The sequence below is a fragment of the Pelophylax lessonae genome, assembly GCF_965119305.1.
Source record: "Pelophylax lessonae genome assembly, chromosome: 1".
Classification (NCBI taxonomy): Eukaryota; Metazoa; Chordata; class Amphibia; order Anura; family Ranidae; genus Pelophylax; species Pelophylax lessonae.
This window is the reverse complement of record NC_138768.1, coordinates 685,634,879-685,659,411: the sequence shown is the minus strand read 5'-3', so window position 1 is coordinate 685,659,411 and position 24,533 is coordinate 685,634,879. Positions and strand designations below refer to the sequence as shown.

The window sequence follows — 24,533 nt, the reverse complement described above, 5'->3', positions numbered from 1 at the left end:
AATGTTTAAATATAACCATAATCTCTGAGGAAGATTAAGCTGTTATCCCAAAGTCTTAAGGACTGACTATTTGCCACCCCTGCCCATTTATAATAATAGTAAAAGAGAAGCAGGGTGCCATATGCAATAGTGTGGCCTACTGGTGTTTTTGTAAGTAATAGTAGCAATTGGGTCAACATGCCTTCTTATTTTCATTCCTATTTTTTTTTTACATATTTGGGGTATTTGCAAAAGCAACATGCATGGTTTATTTATAAACCAGTATAGTTTATACTAGTAAAATAAATTGCAGCATAGCATTCTGTCTAGCCGTTTATTAAAGGTTAAAATGCATAGTTGCATTGCTTTTCCTTTATTTTATCTTCCCTGGAAACAACTTCATAGGTCATCACCGGCAAGCAATTGAGCTTTCTAATGACTGTCTTCACTGTCAATGGGCAATTTAAAGCCAGACAAAGCAACAAAATAGGAAGTTATTTATCTAATTAGTGCCTGCAATTGTCTTGTTAAAAGAGACAGCCTCACGTTTGCGGAAATATTTACTTCACATTCATCAATTAAGCATTAAAGTTTTTAATAATCAAGCTTCTACAACAGAAAAGATTTTTCATGTGCTTGCCTTTATTGTAACTGAATGCTAGAACTAGCTGTGATTAAAGACTTCCATTTTCACTCTGGATGTTTGAAATTCCAAGTAGAACATCTGGATTCCTATTTAACAGCACAGAGTGAAAAGCAGAATGATTTGAAAACTAGTGCCATTTATTCTAGAACTAGTACCATTTTTTATCTTTGACTTGTGTTGTACAGTCTTAAGTGGCCAGTAAAATATTAGTTTCAAAAATGTTATGTATTACACTTTTCTTGTGCATGGATAGGGTCTTGAAATATCTCCCATAGTATGTTCAGATTTCACAAGTTGCTGCTTGAAGTTTTCTTTGGCTTTTTTAATGCAGCTTCATTCCATCAAACTTGGTCTTAGCTTAGTTATATGACTTAAGGTATTAAAGCAACAGGCAGTGATGCAACCAGAATTTTCAAAGGAGATCAGAAATTGATCCCCTATACTTCAATAGACAGCATTCAATAGACATTTACATACAGTATATATATGAGTCCCCTATTCTTTAAAGAACCTCTGCAAGCAAAGGCAAATGAGGTTTATAATTTCACCATCCAATCTTAGAATATACTTTTAACAGAGGTGATAGTTAACTTTAAAGGGAATCTGAAGCCAAAAACTTTTTTCATGACACAAGCATGACAGCATACATGTATGGGTACAGGCTTCACCCCAGGAGGAAGGGGCAGAAGATCAATGTTTAGGATGTCGTCTGAAAGCACTTCCTGGGTAAGTTTTATGTCGGGCATGTCTGCTAGAGGCAGCAATGAACAAAGAGGCAGAGAAAGCAGATATGGTCTCCCGGATAGGGTAGACAGCAAAAGACTCCTTACAGGAGGTGGCTGCTAAACCCAGTCATGTAGAGGTGTCAGTGTCAAGCCTGCCCCTGGCACAGAAAAAAATCTCTAAGGGAGCCATCGCTGTCATCTGGCTCAGGGGATAAGTCCTCGGCAGAGGAAGGGGTGGCAGCTGGATTTGACTTTACCCTGGTGCAGCCCCTGGTAGAGCAATAAGAGAGGCTTTCTAGTGGGAAGAAGAACAACCTGCAAAGACCAGAAAATACTACCAACAATTGAAAAAATTGGTGCTCTCTTTTCCTCTAATTGATTATCTATGATGAATGGGAAGCTGTGACTGTTCAAAAGATTTGCGAAGATGTACCCGTTTAAGGAAGAGGAAGTCCATTCATTGTAAATAGCCCTGTTGGTGGATGCAGCAGTCATTAGATTAGACAGGCATGTCACGTTACCAATGGAAGAAGCAGTATCCTTTAAGGATGCCTCAGAAAGAAAAATTTACACTTCAGCCAGAAGTGCCTGCAAGCCCTCTCTGGCACTAACGTCAGTAGCCAAAGTGGTAAGAGGAAATTATGGTGCTAGTCACCAATAGGGATGATCGAACTTTTGAAAAGTTCGGTTCGGCCAGAACATCCAAACTTCCCGAAAGTTCGGCCCGGATTTCAGAACCCCATTGAAATCAATGGGACCCGAACTTCGGTAATCAAAAAACACCATTTTTAAGCCCGAAAACCCAATAAATGCCCCTAAAAAGTCCCTAGGGTTCTGGGTCATGCCCCATTAACTATTAATCACACAAAAAAAGTTCTTAAAAATTGTCATTTTTTATAAAAAAGCCAATTATTGAAAAAAAAAAAAGAGAGATTTTTAGATTTTTTTGGATTTAGTATCTGGGGGGTCTAAAAAGTGTACATGTGAAGTTTCAGCTCTGTAGCATGTCCAGAACCATGAAAAAAAAAAAGATAATTTTTCAGTAGAACAGGGATGTGGGACCCTCCTTTTACACCTATATGATCTTTTTTTTCTGGTTCTGGACATGCTACAGAGCTGAAACTTCACATGTACACCTTTTAGATCCCCCAGACACAAAATCACACAAAAAAAGTTCTTAAAAATTGTCATTTTTGATAAAAAAAGACAATTATTGAAAAATTAAAAAAAAAAAAAGAGATTTTTTGATTTTTACTTTGGATTTCGTATCTGGGGGGTCTAAAAAGTGTACATGTGAAGTTTCAGCTCTGTAGCATGTCCAGAACCATAAAAAAAAAGATTGTTTGTATTAGAACACTTTCAGCACAGGAGTTTTCACACCTTGCCGGTTTAATAGCAGGCATTTTTTTTTTTTGGGTTCTTTGCAGTCAGGAAAAACATCTGAACTTGTGTATAGTGGTACTGTGCACAAGTTCTGATGTTTTGCCTGCCTCCAAAAACCCCCAAAAAATGCCAGCAAAAACACACCTGGGCATTTTTTTTTTTGACGCTAGCGTTTTTTTGGCATTTTTTGGGGTTCCTTTTAGGCAGGCAAAACATCTGAACTTGTGTATAGTGGTATATATACACACATAATTATATGTATATAGACACCTAGCCATATATAGGTGTGATAGTAGCAGAAATATATTACTGTAAATGATTTCATTAGTGCAAGCATATATTTTTGCTACTATCACTCCTATATATGTCTAGGGGTATATATACAGACATATATGTGTATATAAACCCCCTATACACATGTTCAGATGTCATGTCTGACATCAAACATGTCCTCAAAAAAGCACTGCCAGTGGCAACCCCTGCAGCATGAAAAATGCTTGCTGGTGAGAAGCCATATTCCTGTCCCGAAGCAACTCAGAGAAATGATCATTTCTCTATAGCGGTCACCCTGCTATGGAAGGGTTTTGTCACCCTTCCATAGCAGTCACTGTCAGTTAACCCTACACTACACTACGGTCCCCTTACACTTAACACTTTTCCTACAGAAACAAAATTTTTGAAGCTAACTTAAGTGTAAAGGAGCACTCTAACTACACTAGATATCCCTTTCCTCACACTAAAAATAGCTAAATGACACTTTTAAAGTAAAATTAACAAAACTGCTTCCACTCTCTTCCATGTCCAGTATAACAATACTAGGAATATGGCGGGGGCTATCTTATATACTGGGGGGCGTATTCACTAATGATTGGAATAGGGACCCCCTAGTCACTCCAATGACATTCCTAGCATTCTCCTGCCCCCTCAAATGGCTTTTGCTAATGGTTCTGGTCCAATCACGGGCTTTTAAAGCCCATTTCCTGAAGCATTGCATTTTGGTCGGTTCTGGTTGCCGAATTCCGAACTTTTTGGGCAAAAAGTTCTAAATTCGGCCGAACCTCGAACACCCAATGTTCAGGCCGAACCGATGGTGGACCCGAACCGTTCGATCATCCCTAGTCACCAACAGGAACCAGCGCAATGGGAGGATTAAATTAGTGGATTAAATTAGTGATGAATAAATAAAAAAATTATTATAAATTCATAAAGTGTAGAAAGAAATTCCTAATCAGGAGCCGAAACAAAAACTTAAAGAACGTGTAGTGAGGTAGGTAATTATTGCTAAATAAAGGTTGCGCTCAACCGAGTTACACTTGAGTGAACCACAAAAATGTGATAAAGTGCATATGTGAATAAATAAAAGCTTAAAGTGCAAATATCAAAAGTGCAAATGACAACAGATATATATATATATGACTTTGCAATCACCTGACAATACACATAAATAATTGCAAGTGCAAGTATATGATAAATAAAAAAATGATAAATAAATAAATCTAGGTGCAAGCAATTAACAGTCCACAATGGATCTCAATGAATAAAAATCAAATATAATGTCCAATATAAATAGTTGTAGATGATTGGTGATAGCAACAAATTCAGCACTTAGTAGACTTCAGCACCTCCACCAAAATAGCAGGGTCACACGATGTGCAATAAAGGCTTACCAGATGGCGTGGACCCCTTAATTTACAGGGGGTCAATTCAAGCAGGGATAAGATAAATAGCCAGTATCGGCCGATAACCAGGAATTCAAAGGCACCTCCAATACACCTCCAGATATCCGCCTGTATATCTCCTTGTCATCTAGACTGGCAAGTGGCTGCTGCAAGAAGAAGAACTGGGAATGGAGCTCACACATGTGCCTGGCTGAGCATGTCCGGACATAAACCCTGATATGGTCCTCGCTGGCCAATAAGAAAACTCTTCACGCTGCACAGCTATCAATCTATCAACATTGCAATCCTGAACCATACAGAGCTGAGTTAGCCCAGTCATCCAGAAGGAGGTTATTCCTTCGATCTGACAGATTCCACCACCTTTTTCCGGTGGTGGAATCTGTCAGATTTTAACAACACAAGTCAAGTTTTATGTGCTGTCTTTGTCCCCTATAGGGGAATTCCCTTTCTCTGTTTGCTCTAGCAGTTGTCACCAGAACAGGAACAGAGGGTAAATCTTTCGATAAGGATACTGTACATGTTCTAGTGCCAAAATACTAATTTCTCCCACATTGGAGAGTTTTTTCTTACATCATGTTAGGGCTACAGGATTAAAATGGAAGTGAATTGTCCCCAATAAAACATTGGGGAAAAATGACAGTTTTAACTCTTCCATATTCTATGCAAAACTGAACATTTATATATACCTTAAAGGGCTTCTAAAGGCTGTAATTAAAAACAAAAAACAAACATGTTATATGGTTTTACACAGAGCATCCCTGGTCCTCTTCATTTTGGGTCACCTACCAGTGGTCCTTTCTCCCCCTCCCTGCTGAGTACCCCCAATAGCAAACCTCTTGCATTGTCCATTCACACACAGAGTGTGGCTCGGCCTCACCTTCATTTCTCTCCTCACTGGCTTACTAGCTGTGATTGACAGCAGTAGGAATCAATGGCTTCCACTGCTGTGTGAACCAATGAAGAGAGAGATATCTGGGAGAGCCACTGCTCTCATGCACATTGCTGAATTAGGATAGGGCTCAAGTAGGTATAAGGGGGACTGGGGGGAGCTGGACCCAGAAGGTTTTTTACCTTATTGCATAGAACGCATTAAGGTTAAAAAAAAACATATGCCTTTAGAACCACTTTAAGGCAATTGTGTAATAATACATTTGTACACTTACACTTACACTTTCCACGCAGACTACAACAATTGGTTCATAATAATGTCCACTCCCCAGCACACCATTTTCAAGTTTTCTTTGCTCCCCTTCCACTCCAATCAGCTGCCTGAAGCAGTAATGCAATAGCAACCATCAGCTTGTTTTATTTATATATATATATATATATATATATATATATATATATATTGCAAGTTCTGGACTTTCTGGTAAAAGTGAGCTGGGCAGCTGTTGAGCTGCCTGATCACGTTTATCAGGGTCTGGTTAATCTATTTACTTAAAACATCTCTTAAACTTCACATAAAAAAACATACTGCATCGGTGTGCACTGTGATGGTGTGCACTAAAATTACATTAGCAAGAATGTACCCCTAGAGGTTGGGAATGTTCTCCCTTGCTGAGGATACTTGCTACATACTTGTCTTGGTGAATTGTGGACATTTCTAAGTCTAATCTTTATGGCCTCACTTGTTCTGTAATGCCAGATCTGGCTTCAATAGTCTACTCCTCCTTTTCTTGTTACCTACTGCCAGTTTTGGCCTCAAATCTATATAAGGTGTTGTATTTGAGCTTGACGGGCGGATGTTCTGAGACTTTGTTTTTACCTCACATGCGAATGTGAAATGCATTATCAATGCAGAATATCAAATGCATGCACAGTGTCCCCTGAAGAAGAAGCGACACATGCTTTGAAACGCGTTGGGTAATCCTGTTGCTTAAGTGCATAATCTGTTCATACATGTATTTTTTTTTTAAAAACATTTTATTGAGAAAATAAATGCACAGTACATGAATAGAAAACCGTATGCAAGGATACATTCATGAACAGCAAATATCAACAGTTGAACAATTTGCATGGAAATAGCCCCACCATCATATCAAAATATAACAAGAAATCAGAAGCAGTAAAAACCAATCAGAGCAAATGTAAACCAAAGGTCCCCCAAGAGATCCAGGGCGTATCACTGTTCTCAGAAAGAACAGCCAGGAGCCTAAGGGTACCCACAATCGAAACAAAATGAGCAAATATTTAGAGGGACTGAAACAATGAGAAAAACCCAACTATGGAAAGGAGCCTGAGTACCTTAAAAACACATGTGCCCCAGAAGGGATCAGCAACCCTAGAGGGACATGACGTTGCGAGTGCCCATGCTCCGGGCTCCAGTGGCCCGGGCACGGGAAAAGGGGGGGTTATCGTGTGCAGATTGGTCCCGAGTGAGGTGGGTCAGGTGGTACGCAGGTGCGTGCTGTTCGGGCCAGCCAAACAGCGAGGAAGCACCTAGGAAGGTAGGAAGGGGGGGTGGAGGGGAATCAGGGAAGGGCGGGAACAAGGGGGGGTGGGGGGGGGAGGAAAAAAAAGGGGGGGAAGGCCTAGCCAAACAGTACGGCTATGAAAACGGAGCGATAAACGACACTAGTAGCCAAAAGGTGAATCGGAAGAGGCTATGGTTCCAGAAGCTGTAGCGGCAGAGAGCATTCAAACATCAGCGGGAAGACGAAAGAGAAGGGGCGCCGTCAATCCCAGCCCTGCTAAGAGCTGAGATTAGAGAATTCTGTTGTGGTCGTGTAATGAGTCCAGCACGCCCATTTCTTATGAAACTTAGTGGGGGTGTCGTTAGCAAAATGGATAAGCTCTTCCATTTCAGCAATAGCAGTCACCCGACGAAGCCATTGCTTAATCGTGGGTGCTTGTGTGGAGTTCCACAACACAGGGATGCATTGTCTAGCTGGGTTGATCAAATGGACCGTAAGTGATTTCGTATAGGACGTATGCGATGTAGGAGAATGGTGCAAGAGAAACTGCGCAGGCGAGAATTCCACATACATGTATTGACATTACACAATGCTGGTGTATTCCATGTACATTCTTTTTTAGTATTTTTTTCTTTGGTGAAAACTTTTTATTACCAAAACACTCCCCCCCCCTTTTGCGTTTTGCTCTCTTTATATCAATAAACTTGAATATTTTTAATACTTTAGCACTTTTATTCAGTACCTGTAAAGTCCCAACCTCTAGGGGAACATTCTTGCTTGTGTTATTATAGGGATGTGGCACAGAGGTTAGATACAATCACCGTGATTATTCTTTCACTAAAATTACATTGAACGTTTTGAAAATATAGGTTTGATAGCATAACATTTGCAACTACCATCTTTTTATTTAACAGGTTCTCTGCTTTCAGAAAATATATACTATTTAGGGGGTTTTATGTTCAGGCCAAAAATGCAATTTTAACATGCATGTCAAAATTAAAAACAAATGTGTTAGAACGAACATACTGATATGCATGGCCATAGTGCTGATTTGCTTTAGGAAATGCTAAAGTCAGCTACTGTTCCAAATCATGACTGATTTAAAACACACAACCTATCGATAAAAGTTAAAAGTTTGATTATTGTTTGATCAACAATTCATAAGGCAACAGTGGAGAAATAAACACACAGAGAATCACATTGGTTGCACGTGAAATTTGCTAATAGCATCCCATTAATATCTCTATAAAAAAAAAAAGTACTGTGCAACTGCAATGAACACATTGATTAAAATCTTGGCACATTGCCCTTCTCAAAGATACAGTTAAAATAACATTAACATCCTTGGAAATATATGTTTAAACGGTTATTTTTGTTTCTGTTAAATACAACAGAAAGAAATGCAAAATGATGATTTGCTGCAACAGTTCCCTCTAAAATCTCAAACTCAGTTATCACGCAACAACTTAATCTTCTTTGTTCATAGCTAAATTTATCCAAAGCATCAGCTATAATCTGTCCTCATAACCTTGACCTGACTATTCAGTTATTTGTTCAGTCACTTTTCATTATCCAGTCCTTACGTAGATTTACATTTTGTTCTGAAATGAAAAATAAATAAATACTCCTTGATTTCTTGCATGTTACATTACTTTCAGCTGTGATAAAATATTTTTTCCACATGGCTGCAGGACCTTTATTAGGGTTGATAAACTCTCCAGGCATACTTTTCTTTGTGTAAACATTTGCATAGAGGTCCCAAGGCAAGTTTACCCGTTCTTGTGTATTTATTTCACATGCAGTGCAGACTTCTTGTGGTTAACCCTTCATTGTGGGTGCACCAATTACATGGAAAATGGTGAGTTCCGTACTCTATTCTAATGTTTCTCCAATTGGAGGGAGGACTGTTTGCCTGTTTGCAGTGGCAAAATTGACAAATTACCTGTTCATGTTTTAAGTGGTGCTATATGATGCAAACACTTTACAAAGTATACATGTTTGGCTTAATAGAATCCTTGTATATCAGTTCAAACTACTTTTTTTTATTATTCAGTTCTTATGTAAATTTACATTTCTGAAATGAAAAATGAATACCCCCTGGTTTCCCTGAATAGTACCTTTTACTTTCAGCTGCAATCAATTTTTAAGTGGTGCTATATGATGCAAACACTTTACTAAGTATACATGTTTGGCTTAATAGAATCATTGTATATCAGTTCAAACTATTTTTTTATTATTCAGTTCTCATGTAGATTTACATTTCTGAAATGAAAAATGAATACCCCCCGCCCCTCCTGGTTTCCCTGAATAGTACCTTTTACTTTCAGCTACGATCAATTTTTTTTTCAACGTGTCTGAGGTTGATACAATTTCCAGGCATGCCTCTCATTTCTATAGAGGTCCCAAGGCTAGAACACCCATTGTAGGCACATTCTTTTTGTATGACTTTCATGTGTACGTATTTGTAAAATCAGACTTCCTCCTCCTTCCTCCTGTAGTGAACCATTCATTGTAGGTTCACCAATTACATGTAAATGGTAGGTCTTGTACTATATTATAATGCTCCTCCAGTTGAGTGGAGAGTGTTTTTTTCTGGCTGCAGTGGGAACGCTGTAAAAATCCCTGTTCAAGTGGTGCTATATAGAGCAAACACTTTACTAAGTATCTCTGTTTGGCTTAATAGAAAGCCAGTTGAAGCTCAATTTTCATTATTCAGATCTAGATTTACATTTTGTTCTAATAGAAAAATGCTTACCCCTTGATTTCCTTGAATGTTACATTTTTTCCTTCATCTACCTGTGGAATCTGTTAGCTGTTTTTTTTTTTTTTTTTTTCATTCAGTCAACTGGATGAACAAAAAAACACTAATCATCAATGACTAACTTAAGTATATTGGGGTGGAATGTTTATAAAACCTTTTTGCAAAAACATTTTCATTTAAAAATTAAAAAAATGAATAGCACTCATCTCTTTGGTGGAGTTGTCTTAATGTAACCCAGCAAACACCGAGGTGTTTCAAGTTGAGCATATAATGAAAACTGCATTAGCACTGGATAAAATAAAACAATCAGTAGATCCCATAATATACAATACCCCACTGAATTTTTATGCAAATACTCTTCACAAGCCTCCTCTTTGGTGTTCAACTGGGATGGGGATGTAGACTAACCAATAAGTAAGCTTAAGAAAGGATAGGTTTCAAAGTCAAACTGAACTTGTGTATGGAAAGATTTTGAAGTAACTTTTACCTCTTCCCGACCACCTGCCGCAGATATACTGTGGCAAGGGGTCTGAGACGGCTGCGCGAATCGCTGTACCCATATGTCGCTCCTCCGGCGGCGCACGTGTGGTGATTCACGAGAGGGGAAGCTGATTTGCAGGGCCGGCGACCGCGATTGCCACTGGGAACCCGCGATCACTCCCTGGGAAGACGGAACAGCGGTCTGATGTTATAAACACTTCTGTCAGCGATCAAAACAGGACTCCCGTGTTCCTCCTCCTGTGTTTATTCCATAAGCCCATCCCCATCACAGTTAGAAAACACCCCCTAGGCATACATTTAACCCTTTGATCGCCCCTGGTGTTAACCCCTTCCCTGCCAATGTCATTACTACAGTATTTTTAGCACCGATTACTGTAGTAATGTCACTTGACCCCCCAAAAATGTCAGGTGTGCGATCTGTCCATCGCAGTGTCGCAGCCCCACTAGAAATCTCTGATCGCAGCCATTACTAGTAAAAAATAAATAAATAAAAATGACATAAATCTTTCTCCTAGTTTGTAGATGTGATAACTTTTGCGCAAACCAATGAATATACACTTATAGCGATTTTTTTTTACCAAAAATATGTGGCAGAATACTAATTGGCCTAAAATGATGAAACAAATTTTCTTCCATTGGGAATGTTACTGTATATAGCAGAAAGTGAAAAATATATATATATATATATTTTTTTTTTTTCAAAATTGTTGTTTATTTTTTGTTTATAGCAGCAAAAAATGAAAATTGCAGAGGTGATAAAATACCACCAAAAGAAAGCTCTATTTGTGGGAAAAAAAGGACATCAATTTTATTTGGGTACATCATTGCACGACTGCGCAATTGTTAGTTAAAGCAACACAGTGCAGAATCTCAAAAGAATGGCCTGGTCATTAAGGGGGTAAAACCTTCTGGTCCTTATGTGGTTAATTGTCTTTACTGCATATATTGATCTCACAATCATTTTGAAAGATAATTTTCACTAGAGGTTTCTGCATTTTATGCTCAGTTTCAAATGCCCAGATATCTGAAAGTTTAAACTATGCCAAAAGACTGTTCAAAATATTTTAAGATAAATTCTATTAATTAGTTTTACAATACCAGTGACAGTGCTTTGTCAGTAAAATTATGTATGTGTATGCGATTAGGGTAGCTGGTTGTAAGGGTTTATTTGCCTTTAAAACCCAGCTATGAAGTTTTGATATGTGAAGTTTTCTGGAAGCTCATGACAGGGGTTGGTTGGGGTTGGTTGGACAGGCGTTAAGCTCATGACAGGGGTTGGTTGGGGTTGGTTGGACAGGCGTTATTAAAGTTTTACCCTAAGATCTGATCTGGAATACTAATCATTTCATCTGTCTTCTGACAATGCAATGGATATGAATATTTTCTACAACTGAACTAAAGAGTGACTGTATGAGCATAAATGTAGATAAACATGTACATTATTTATTTTACAAGCCTAACATTATTTTTTATTTTTTATTTTAGCAAGAGAGACATCATGAAGTGACAAGAAACAAAGGTAAGTCACTTCAAGTTGTTTACGTTGCCTGGTGAACAGATGCAAGTTAGTGGTGTCAAAAGCATTAAATGAGAGATAGCAAAGGAAATTGGTTTACTTCTCTCTCCGTGTGGTTTAAACATTTTAGCATGGCTTTTCACAGCTTCAAATGTTGGTTAACTAACAGAGATCTAGGCAGCGTGCCCAGAAAACACTCAGTTCAATACAATGACTCGGTAGGGAAACAACAGTTTTATTACCATTGACATAAGTATAGAAAGTAAGAAAACAAAAGACAAATGTTATAAATACGTTCACATCTTAACACAGAACTATATTCACCTCCACTACTGTCCACTACTTTAAGATCTGCTAGCTTCCTCTCCAGAGCCAACATCTTCTACCCAACTTTTTCAAGGTTCTGCATCTTCAGCCATCATGATTGGCATCCCAGGATGATGTAGGATGATGTAGCTCCTGTGCATGTGCAAGGGAGTTTATTCATCCCAGTATCCAGTAGAAGACGATTGTGAACAGGAAGATAGGAAACCTATAGTGAAGAAGAAACATTACTTTACTAAAGGCAAATAGACTATTGACTTGCAAGAAAAGTTTCCTTTAGGTTAGTGAATGAGGTTTGCTGACTTCCATCATCCAATCATCTGCACACAAATATACTGTTTTTTTTACTAAGGCAATTTTCAGCACAATCGCTAAGTTAAGGGCAGGTTCCCTTAAAAAGTGAACATTTAATGGCAAAGTGAACAGTCTTTTTTGCATTTAGTAAATCAATACCATAGTATGCCACTTTTTTTGAAAAAGGGTTATAGATCTGCTTTAAGATATGGTTACATTTCATATGTATAATTTGGATACCTATGTGAAATGTTGGGTTTAAATAAAACAAAGATCAGTTCTAAAAAAATGCTTACTGTGAACTCCTGAATGAATAGATATTAAATGTAGACACAATGTAATTATTATACAGGTAGTTTTAGGATTAAATATCCATGGTCGAGTTTAATCTCACACTAGTGCAGTTTATTTATTTATTTTTGGCAATCAAACATCTTTGAAATCAAAGTATGGCTGTTCACCATGAAATGTGAACCTCCACAGTATATGTCCACAATGTGACCTACCAGATACAGCTTATCCTTGCGCACCCAGAGGGGATGGATGAGACAGCATGCACAGTGGGGAATGCACAGAATGCAGGTATCATGTGTGTTTAACATACACAGTACAGGGAATCAGAAATATATACAGCCCAGCACACAGCACAGCTGCCTCTATTTGGTCCAGCAGAGTAGGAAAAGTCAACTAGTCTGTCATGGGGAGCAAGAGATTGTCACTGCCAACAGCTTGTGTGTAGAAAAGGCTGGAATGAGCTCTGCACATCCTAACTTGATAGGGGTTCTCAATCACTCACCTGAACATGACTAAGCACCAGCTTGGGTGCGAAACGCGTTAGCTGCCAGTGTCATCATCTTTGCTGTGGTATGATTATCTTTCATGTATTTTTGTTTTCTTCAATAAAGGACTCATTTTTTGGAGTACTGCCATCCAGTCCATTTCTTCCATACACTCACCTGAACATGATGTCTGTAGGGAGTCAGGGCAGCTTTAGGTACTTTTCGTGCTGCCGTCAGTGCTAGAATAAGCAAAATTTTCTGTGGAAGTGGGTGCAGGGTTTTCTATGCTGTATCCCAGCCCAAGGTCACAGGTCTGTCTTTGCTTGTGTTAAGTTTTAGGTCTCACAGTGGATGCTCGGAAAAGGGTTGAACTCCATTATCCCTGCTGTATCTATGCCCTAGTTGGAGGACTCTTCCTAGTGGGCAGATGTCAATAAATTCTCCAAGGGAGCTGGGAAGCTAATGTTTGCACCCCTCCCCTCTCTTCTTCTCCTCCAGGACAGGCAACCAAGGAGCTTTTACCTGTTTAAATGTAGAAAATACGTTTCCATAGAAAATTACCACACAGCTCCCGGGCCAAGGACTCTTTCTTTGGAAGACAGCCTCCTTAAAGGGGAGACTGTTTCTGAAAATTAGGGTTACCTGGTCAGCCTAATGCACATACTGTATATGTATATATCAGTAGCTGTTTACTTTTAGATGTTCTCTTTCTAAATGAAATTCAATATTTCTGTCTGAACAGAGCATAGAGGGAGGGGGAGAGTTTCTCAAATGACATATTAGGCTCTATATGTACATTTCAGGTGAAAACACTGATCACTTTTAGCAATATTTTTTGCAACAGATCAGCTAAGAATAGGATAAAATAAACATATAAAAAGGAACATGGAGTTCAATCAACTGGCTGTGAATAAAAATAAAAAATATTATTATGCAAAATATCATTGTTATCTGAACAAGGTTATCATTTTTGTCTATTTAGTCCTAAATATACTAAAGAAACTATACAAAAAAAACACATTCCTTTTAAAGTGGTGGTCAATTTAAAATATATTAGTATAATGTAATATAATCAAAACTCTTCTAAAATCTATTTAGAATAAATTTGTTACACAGAATTGGTATATTAGGAAATGTACTGTTCTATAGTGAGTCTATTAAAAAAGATATTAGAAAACAGAAACTGCTTGAGTTATGCCCACATGAGCATCACTAAGAAAATAAATGTAATTTAAGAGTCATTATTCCAAATGTTGTAAAACACTGTTTCCCTTTAGCGTTACACAGATATTCATAGAATAACTTCTAAATAATGTTTGGTAAGAAAGTAAAGCATGATTGATAAGATGCATCAACCAAGTAATGCTCATGATGTATAAAAATGTAAAAAGAAAAAAACAGAGAAAAAAAAAGACATTCTTGTGTACAGAACAAATGCATTCCAATCTAACAAAGAGGTCATTCAACTACTAACAAAAGATTTAGTGAAATAAATGAAACTTTCTGGCACAGCCTAAGCTAGGAATTAGTTGTGAATCTACTCTATTTCTATAGCTTCACATTGTATCTTTCCTTTGGTGGTCTAATCCTCAAGTTTTTCAATTTAAATGATCTCCTATATATTTTTAAAGCTGGGAAAAAAATACATTTGCAATGGCGGCCACCACACAGCAGGGGTTTCATGCTCAATAAGATATATCAGCCAAGCGCTCACTCCGAAGGGGAAGACTGGCGTGCTGCTCTCCTCAGGCAGGGAACTCCAAACCGATGCATAAAGGAAAGGAAAAGGAGGCGCAAACACCTAGTGCATTACCCGTGGTACTGTTTAAAATGATTTAATAAAATGCTGAATGCATACTCACAAACATGAAGAATTAAAATCATATTGCAAATTCCCGTCACACGTGTGTTGGACCATGTCCTGTAAAATTGCTACCGCTATCGCGTTTCGGGAGTCAAGCTCCCTTCTCCAGAGCTCTGAAGAAGGGAGCTTGACTCCCGAAATGCGTTAGCGGTAGCAATTTCCAGGACATGGTCCAACACACGTGTGACAGGAATTTGCAATACGATTTTAATTCTTCATGTTTGTAAGTATGCATTCAGCATTTTATGAAATTATTTTAAACAGTACCACGGGTAATGCACTAGGTGTTTGCGTCTCCTTTTCCTTTCTTTTATTCATGCTCAATAAGCCTGAGGGTACAAAAGTAAGGAATAATACTTTTCAAATTCGTGGTTCCAGTAGGCTTCCTCCACCAATGCAACTGGTTTAGCGCTGACACCTTTATAAGGCGCTCTCAGTTGCAGTCGCATGCTCATCTCCTTAATATTCAATGCCTAGGGGTAAATATCTCTGCAATGTATGTGATGAAACTGAGGGACCACCCACAACTCAGAGCTTTAGGGAGCAGAGGACAGTGGTGAAGGTGGCCAGAGTGGGGAGTATGTTAAGTTATATAGTCTAAACAAAAGGTGTATAAACTCCCGTGCTCCCTTTGTACTTAGGCTTAACGCTCGTCAATATTGCAGTGCAAAATTAATTAAACCAAAAAAAAAAATGTTAATGATTGCTGCAAACACCTAAATGTGTTCCCACACTCACAATGCAAATAAATAAATAAACTTATGTTGCACAATTTCTCTTATAACATTAACAGTGTAAAGTGATTATTACATACCTGTATAATAAATTATGCTATTGAAGGTGCCTTATAAACAAAGTCATGTTATCAACACTGTGCAACATTTCTATAATAAAGTGCCAGTCCTTCAATAGAGCCATAAATCAATGGTGCTAACACAGTCCCACATATTTTGGTGTAATAAAAGTGCTTATCGATCATTTTACACATGTCACCTCAGTGCTCACAGAACTTTCACCTTCATATATAAATCTACACGCCAAATTTATAATAATCAGTTGGTACTCAGGTCTCTGTATCACTTAGGGTCCTCCAGATATCCTCATATATGTCTCTGATATACTGGGGTACTGGTCCCTTTAACGCTATGAATACCTTGTATGCTGGCATGCATGTCAGGAAACAAAGATATAGAGAGAGCCTCCCATAGTGTGATATTGCAGGATATAGCCTTATATTAGAATTGTATCCTCCCTTGATCACGCTGCCCTTCAGAATCAGCTGATCGCAGATCAGGGTAAAGAGCCAACCACAGTGCCCCTTTACCATGTGATCAGCCATGTTCAATGACAGCTGATCTTAGGATGTAAACACAAGCCGGTTATCACCTTTTATCTCCTAATGCTGACCCTGTAAGGAGAGATGAAGAAAGCCAATAACCAGCTTGTGTTAAAGGAACTTTGGCACTGATAATCAGTGTCCCAGGTATCAGTGCAGTCCTACCAGTGCCCGCTAATGCTGCCAATCAGTGCCCACCAGTGCTGTTAACCAGTGCCCATCATTGCCACCTTTCAGTGCTCATCAGTGCTGCCAATTAGTGCCCATCAGTGCCTCCTCATCAGTGTCACCTATCAGTGGCACCTACAAGTGCCCATCAGTGCAGATAATAGTTTTACTAATATTATCTATCTATTATTTGTGTGGCAAACTGCCTTCTTTTCTGTGACAATCACGCCCTCATGGATTTATTTCATTTTAATAAAGGCAAATTCGCAGTGAAACAAAAAAAAAAAGGAAATCCATTATGGATTAGTAAACAGAAAAAAATGTAAAGCTCATTGCTGGGCAAATGTTGTGCCCACCCCCTCTTTTTTTGTTCTTCACAGTCATTCATAATTGTAAAAAAAATACCTCTTACTTTTTGGACTCATCATAGTCCACCTTTGGATGCCTTCAGGAGCTCTGTCCACATCACCGAGGTGGCAATATGGGCACCATAGAAGACATTGAAGCTGTTTTAACTGTAAAGGGTGGGCCAACCCAATATTGAACCCTACAGACTAAGACTGGGATGCCATTTAAATGCATGTGTGTGTAAAGGCAGGCGTCCCAATACTTTTAGAAATATAGTGTATATATAGTGTATATATATTTGAGTTTGAGCTATAATAAATTAGTATTTATACTTTAATCACCATTATAGTTTCACAAGCATATACTTATCAGTTAAAATACTGTGATTTTTGTAGCATGAAGAGAAAAGGTATTGATTTGAAGATCATTAATTACTATATATGTCACATAGGATATTGATCCTTTTAATTTTACGCTTACCTTAACATCTAAATGTAAAATGATTTTTGCTTACAGATCAATTTCAGACATGTAATTCTTGACTGCGCAGAGCATAGTGTCAGCTTTTTCTGATTAAATTAGCAGTCCCCTGCTTTATGGCTTGATCTTTTCTATTTAAATGTAAAATAATTTGAGGGCCATGTGCCCCATATAGTATTTAATAGCACTCCTTTGAAATGTTGTTAAAAACATTTTGAACCATTTAGGAATGCAAAAAATACCACACATAAAATATATATTATTATGTATTATTTCTGAATGAACTTTAAAAAAATCATATTTTAATACATAAATAATATATATGAATTTATTAAATCTTTTAGCAAATGTAATTCTAGAGTTGCTTATAATAGAACTGTGTATATCTCTTTATATAATCTATTAACAATTGTATTTTACTGTTAGATGCTGGGACGACAGTTAATTTGCAAGTGAGCTGATTTACCAAACTAAAATATTTTTTTGGACACACCCTTTTTTACAGTTTCACTGTGTCTGTGGGAATCAATCTGTATCTATGCCCACATTCACTATTATCTGCATTGCGCTGCAATGCAATTTGCATTCTCCCATGTTTAGGACCCTTAGAAACATGATGCACCCATATATATCAAAAGATTGCTAAACTTTACTGGTTATGTCATTGCAAGGTGTTTTTCCCTACCATAGCTATGTGATTCTTGAAGACATAGACATCTGTAGAAAAGGTAATTTGAGTCAGTTATTCCAATTAGAAAATTGTGTACTTACCCCTGTTTTTTAATGTAAAATGCAGTGCATTCTGTGCAGAGATACTATTAGCAGGAAAAAGAGTTGTTAGAGCTCAAAAGGACTTGAGGGTGTTACAAACAGGATTTCTATCAGTCCCAGATTCACCTTGACAAGACACCCCTGAAGAATAGTCTCATGTATAAAGATGCAGTAAATGAAAGGTTAGAGCCCTTATGGCTGTCTTTGCCCTGGTGGGCCCTGCCATACAGTCTGCATTTGTGTGTATGGCAGCCTGTTGCAATGTGGACTAAGTGTATGGCCCAGAATACTATTGTTTTGGATTCCACTGTCCATAGTTAGCTAGATCTTTTTCCTTCAGCCATGCAGTGGCTTGGCAAATACACTGGCTTAAATGCTGGTCAGTGGAGCTCCCACGCAAGAAACTATCTGAATGGTTCAAACTCATGGATAATGGAAAATAGGGAGTCATGTTGATTTGACTGTTTTGTGATATAATTAAATAAGGAATCAAATATTACAGGTTCCAAAACTAATTTAGCTTCCATCACATCGTTAACAGAGAAGCCCTACAGCAAATATACACCTCATATTTAAAATATATCAGAAAGGGGGGTCTATGGAATTTATATGGATAAAACAATGCACAGGCTGACCTCTAAAAAGCATGGCTTGTTTCAAACCCTTCCATCTACATCATATGTTGGTATTCTTTTATTTACTCCTTGACCTAAGGTTCCTAATTAAGAACAGCCTAGTCAGACCAGACTCAATATATTGCTAAAGCCCCATACACACTCGTCGAAAATTGGCAGGGAATTTTCGACCAACGTCCGATCTGCTGATTTTCGGCTTGTTAGTATGATGCTTCCGACAACCGACTCGGACTTTTCGGCCCAAAAAAATCTGGTGTGCAGACTATAAAATTTTTGTTGGCCGTCAGTACTGATTTCGACAGGGAAAAATCTCATGAGTAAGTCTGGGCATGCTCAGAGAAGAAAGAACACAAAGAAATCAAACCAATACATGACATCACTTCTGAAGTAGATTTTTGTTGGGCGAGAAAATTCGTGTGCAGTCTAGGCACATTCCAACCAACAAAACACCACTCTGGACAAAAGACGGACGATCGGTCGGCCGATAATCGTTGCGTGTGTAAGGGGCTTAAGTCTTAAGCTGGATACACACTATACAACTTTTGTTGTCAGATTTCCTTTAGATTTACCTTTTCTATGTAGTGCAAGGGCCTGCTTGATTGCATACAATTTGAAAGTGTTTAGGTTTGACCTCATATTATATGGTTTTGGTAAGTCTGAAGGAAAAAATCTAAAGAAAATTGTATAGTGTGTATGGCCCATTACTTAGAAGCAGTGCCAGACCTAGGATCTGTTTTCCAATACTCCTCTAGGATTTCAGATCAGCAAAGGTAATGTTGTCTTTCCAAACCACGAAGTTCAGAGCTGTCTGTGTTTTTGGAAGGATTATAAGGTTTTTTTTTAATACTTGTAGGTTTTTTTTTTTTTTAATTTTTAACTATTAAAAGGCTAATAACTCACAAAGCAGTATTTTGTTATCACCTAAACGGTTCCTTTCCTCCAAAAAATGCCATATTGAAACTCAAAGATATTACCAGCCTGAAGCTAACAATATTTTAGGTATAAGGCTCCATGAACACGGGGCTTAAAAAAACCCCAGTTCCCTTGGCAGAAAAAAAACTCATATAGAGCATTTTTGTACGCATGTTTAGGTGCGTTTAGTAGTGTTTAGCATTTTTTCTGCCAGAAAGCTCCAATCTAAGGTTTTTGTTTCCTCCCTTTAACCACTTAAGCCCCGGAAGATTTTACCCCCTTCCTGACCAGGGGGTATTTTGCGATTTGGCACTGTGTGACTTTAACGGACAATTGCACGGTCGTGCGATGCTGTACCTAAACTAATTTGACATCCTTTTTTTCCCACAAATAGAGCTTTCTTTTGGTGGTCTAAGGTTTTTGTTTCCTCCCTTTAACCACTTAAGCCCCGGAAGATTTTACCCCTTCCTGACCAGGGGGTATTTTGCGATTCGGCACTGCGTGACTTTAACGGACAATTGCGCGGTCGTGCGACGCTGTACCTAAACTAATTTGACGTTCTTTTTTCCCACAAATAGAGCTTTCTTTTTATGATATTTGATCACCTGTGCGATTTTTTGATCATGCGCTATAAAAAAAGAGCGATAATTTTGCAAAAATAACAATATTTTTCACATTTTTTTATATGAAATTCCCCCCCAAAAAATGTAAAAATCTATTTTTTTTAAATTTTTGGCCAATTTGTTTTTTGCTACCTATGTTTGGTAAAAAAAATCACAATAAGCGTATTTTGATTAGTTTGCGCAAAAGTTATTGTGTTTACTAACTAAGGGAAAGATTTTTGTCATTTTTGTTGTTTTTTTTTAACGAGTAATGGCGGCGATCTGCGATTTTTTTTGCGGGACTGCGACATTGCGGCGGACAGATCGGACCCTTGACTGACATTTTTTACACTTTTGGGGGTACCAGTGACATTACTACAGTAATCAGTGCTATACATATGCACTGTTACTGTAAAAATGACACTGGCAGGGAAGGGGTTAACTTTATTGGAGAGGGAGGGGTTAAGTGTGTCCCTAGGTCCGTGCTTCTAACTGTGCAGGGATGTGGCTGTGTGTGTAACAGCACAGATCAACGGCCCTACATAGCAGGACCGTTAGATCAGTGCTTTTACACAGGGAAGAATGACAGGCGGCTTTGTTTACATTAGCCGCCTGCCTTTCTCCCTTCACAGCGGATGATTGCGAGTGACCGGCGGACATTGGGTCCGCCAGTCACACGCACGGAGGTGTCCATGAACGAGCGGAGGCGGGACCGCCTCCGGCGGTGCGCGCCCCCCCGCTATTGGCTCCCAGGCTAGTGACGTACCCATACGTCACTTTGCCTGTCCGGGGCAGACCGCCGCAGTATATGTACTTGCGGCGGTCGGCAACCGGTTAATCATTTAGCTTAAAATATGCCTCTAAATGTCCTAATGTGCATGGACACCTAGAATAACATTGAGTTGCTTCTACAGGCAAGACACAAAACTTTTTTAGCCAGTGTGAAGACCCTAAAGTAGGTATAAAGTAATATTTCAGGTATAAAGTTAGTAAAAAAAACTTTAAAGTTACAATTTAAAAAAACTTGCTTCACTGTATGCTTTTATATTCATATTTGACAAACAGATGACAAGGATTAGGTATGAAAATGGTACAAATGGGAACATTTCTTGTTGCACATAGCAATCAATCAGCTTCCAACTGTCTCATATGAAGCCCAGCTGCTCCTAATACTGCACTCTTTATACACAAGCCACAATTTATTTACATTTATATTCTAAAAGAAAACTGGCAACTTCTAAAAGCTGATTTGTAGGTAAGCATAATTTGGTATTTTTTATTTTCACCTTTACACATTTTAAATCAATTTAAAGGAGAAGACCTTTTAAAAGCTTCACATAAAATACTAGGTAACATGTCAGCATTACCAAATTGTATATATATATATATATATATATATATATATATATATATATATATACAGGGCTCAAAATTTCAAGTCCTGAGCTACTAGCCAGGCCTTAAGAGTTACTCGCCACCAGTTGTCCCACCCAACCTTACCCTGCCCCGCCTATTGTTCCACCCCCAAACACGCCCTCTTAAATTATCTCATTAAGTGACACTGTTAAATGTAGTATGCAGAATTAGGTTACAAAAATAAATATTGACAACAACTTTAACATTAATAATATAAAGTATATTTCATTGATTTGACTCTGATAAATAAAATAAGGATATAATACGATAGGCTACTATAGGCACTGTACATATCATTACTGCCTTGTTAAGTAAATATGCGCTACATACAGAGTGCAGGATTGAGAGGTGCGCTACATACAGACTGCAGGGTTGAGGGGTGCCAACGTATACTCCACAAACGGCTTAAAACATCCCAGTGCCAGGTTCCAAAAGGGCCATTTTGGAACCTGGCACTGGGATGTTTTAAACCGTTCACAATACCTATTGACTTTTTTTATGTTTACATACAAAAAAACAATAGGGAATTTCTGCGCTAAAAAAATATTGAATGGAGCGAGGGAAAGAAATTTTAAACAAGCTGCTGACACTAGACCAAACAGACAGTGATCCAAAGTAATAAAAAGTAAAAATAGTGCAGCGCTAAACTAATTAAATCACATGTGAATATGATAAACAGAAATACATGTCATATAAAAAATTGATAAATATATAACACAAATAGTGGTAGGAAATCCAAAGAGAGTCCAAAAAGTGCTAAAAAGTCCCAATAAAACAAAATTGTGAGTATTCATCCAGGAAAGGGAAACTTATTTCCAAAACTTCTTATGAGGCAACCACAGGGAAGTGTGAGTAGGGGACACCACTGTGCGAATATTATAGGGAGCAGCTTTGGAAATACGTTTCCCTTTCCTGGATGAATACTCACAATTTTGTTTTATTGGGACTTTTTGAGCACTTTTTGGACTCTCTTTGGATTTCCTACCACTACTTTTGTTATATATTTATCAATTTTTTTATATGACATGTATTTCTGTTTATCATATTCACATGTGATTTAATTAGTTTAGCGCTACGCTATTTTTACTTTTTAATACAGTATTTCATGTTTTTTTTCCACTAATGCCACACATGCACGGTCACTTTATTTGTTTACAATAAAATTTAGATCCACATGTGTGCTATAGTCAAAATTTGCGCATAACTATTGGGACATCATGCATTTTCCAAAAAAAATTTAATATTTTTTGTCTGTATGAGGGGTTTTAGCGTGCACACATTGTTGTTTTCTAATTCTATACATGTTGCATTGCATGTAGGCTGTTACCCGAAGTCTCTCTCGCTGCTGACTCTTCTTCCTCCTCCTCGCTGCCCTGGGACGCACATCTTCTCTGCCGCCTCAAGTCTGGAATGTCAGTGAGAAGACAATCCACGGGGCTGTGCTGGAAACTACACTTCCCAGCGTGCAGCACGGCTCACAGAGCGCTCCATAGTGATGGCTGGGGAGGCGGCTCATGCGGCTTGTCTAAGACCGAGCAGACCCGCCCCTCACTCTAGCCAAGCCGAGTGGATCCGCCACCAGCTGTGCTGGAAACTACACTTCCCAGCGTGCAGAGCGGCTCACAGAGCGCTCCATAGAGATGACTGGGGAGGTGGCTCGTGCGGCTTGTCTAAAGCCGAGCAGACCCGCCCCCCACTCTAGCCAAGCTGAGCGGATCCGCCACCACCTGAGCCATGTATATAATGTATATAAATATATATATATATATATATATTCTGAATGTGCGTGCAACTTTCTTTTCAGTGAACATATTGCATGAATGACTAGCTGCCTTGAATGTTTGTGGGCATCTTACGATTTTTAGAATTTGGTGAGGAATAATAGAATCTTGTAAAAGGAGGCTTGATGACATTCTTTATTCATTCCAAACAGTTAAGGAAAATGGTTACTTCATTTTTAAACAGTTGGAATTGGAGATGTTTTACATCCTCACAATTTCATCTTTTATAAATGGCAACTCTCTTAGGGAGCTTGTTCTAATAGTGGGCCTGAGGCAAATGACCTATTCTTTATTTTTATTAGGAGGCCATTTATAAGGCCTAGTACACACATATCAAAAAAGGAAAATCCTCAAGGCACTCATGGCCTTATTCAGTAAAAATTAATAAGTTCCTATATTACTGTTAAACGCTTGTTACTGCTTTGTGAAAAATGTTAAACGCTCTAATTCTTATTTTTTAGCTGAAATATTTTTGCAATTAGCGTCACGATTAGAAATGTTGTCATTTTTTAAAGACAATTCACCACTGTTTACAGTGTGTTTCTAAACAAAACCTTTTATGTTTTATGTTTTGGATAGAGTGATAAGGGTTAGGCCCTTTGTCAAGTTTTATTGTTGTCCCTGTCCCTGCTAAGGAGATTCACACCTTTAATTGTACTGTAGGCATAAAGTGAGAGGAAATCCAAAATGGTAGTGTCCCAAGAACAAGAGATAATGGGAAATCTTCCAACTGGGACACTTGTTCCAGGTTAGCCTACCTAAGAAGGAAATTCTCCTCATTTTGTAAGACTTCAGCTAATATGCTGTTGCATCTCTGGGACAAGTAATAGGGTTTCCCCACAATAGTACACGGTCAGAAAAAAAAACATGCTGACAGGGTTGAACCCTTCCCTACATTATCCAAAACTAAAAGCAACCTATCAACATATGGCAAAAGACAAAAAAAGAACTGTAGAACAGTGCACCAGAACAAATTGCAAGACATGTGCATTGTGGTGCATTTCCCATTTCTATCAATTAAGTGGCTTTCTTTAAATGGCTGTGGGCCGATGTGATAGACTTACTGTGTTCCTGGTATGAGACTGGAAGTCTCGGCTCAAACCTGGAACACAGTGTGGTATGTTGTATGTAGCCTCAGCTAGATACAATCTATACCGCACATCCAGCGACCTCACATGTTAGTGAGGGACATAATTTGTTTGGTCCAGATTGGCCCAAG

At 38.3% G+C, this 24,533-nt stretch overlaps 1 protein-coding gene across 2 annotated transcripts in view; it reads left to right on the top strand.

Annotated features, from left to right (window-relative positions):
• FSTL5 (follistatin like 5) overlaps positions 1-24,533 on the top strand; it is a gene marked incomplete at its 3' end in the record, with an annotated part of 983,490 nt that overhangs the window by 265,243 nt on the left and 693,714 nt on the right. For both annotated transcript variants that reach the window (XM_082261833.1, XM_082261832.1), the window contains exon 3: positions 11,574-11,607. In XM_082261833.1, the coding sequence (XP_082117959.1) occupies positions 11,574-11,607 (34 nt within the window). The remainder of the gene's footprint in view (positions 1-11,573; positions 11,608-24,533) is intronic.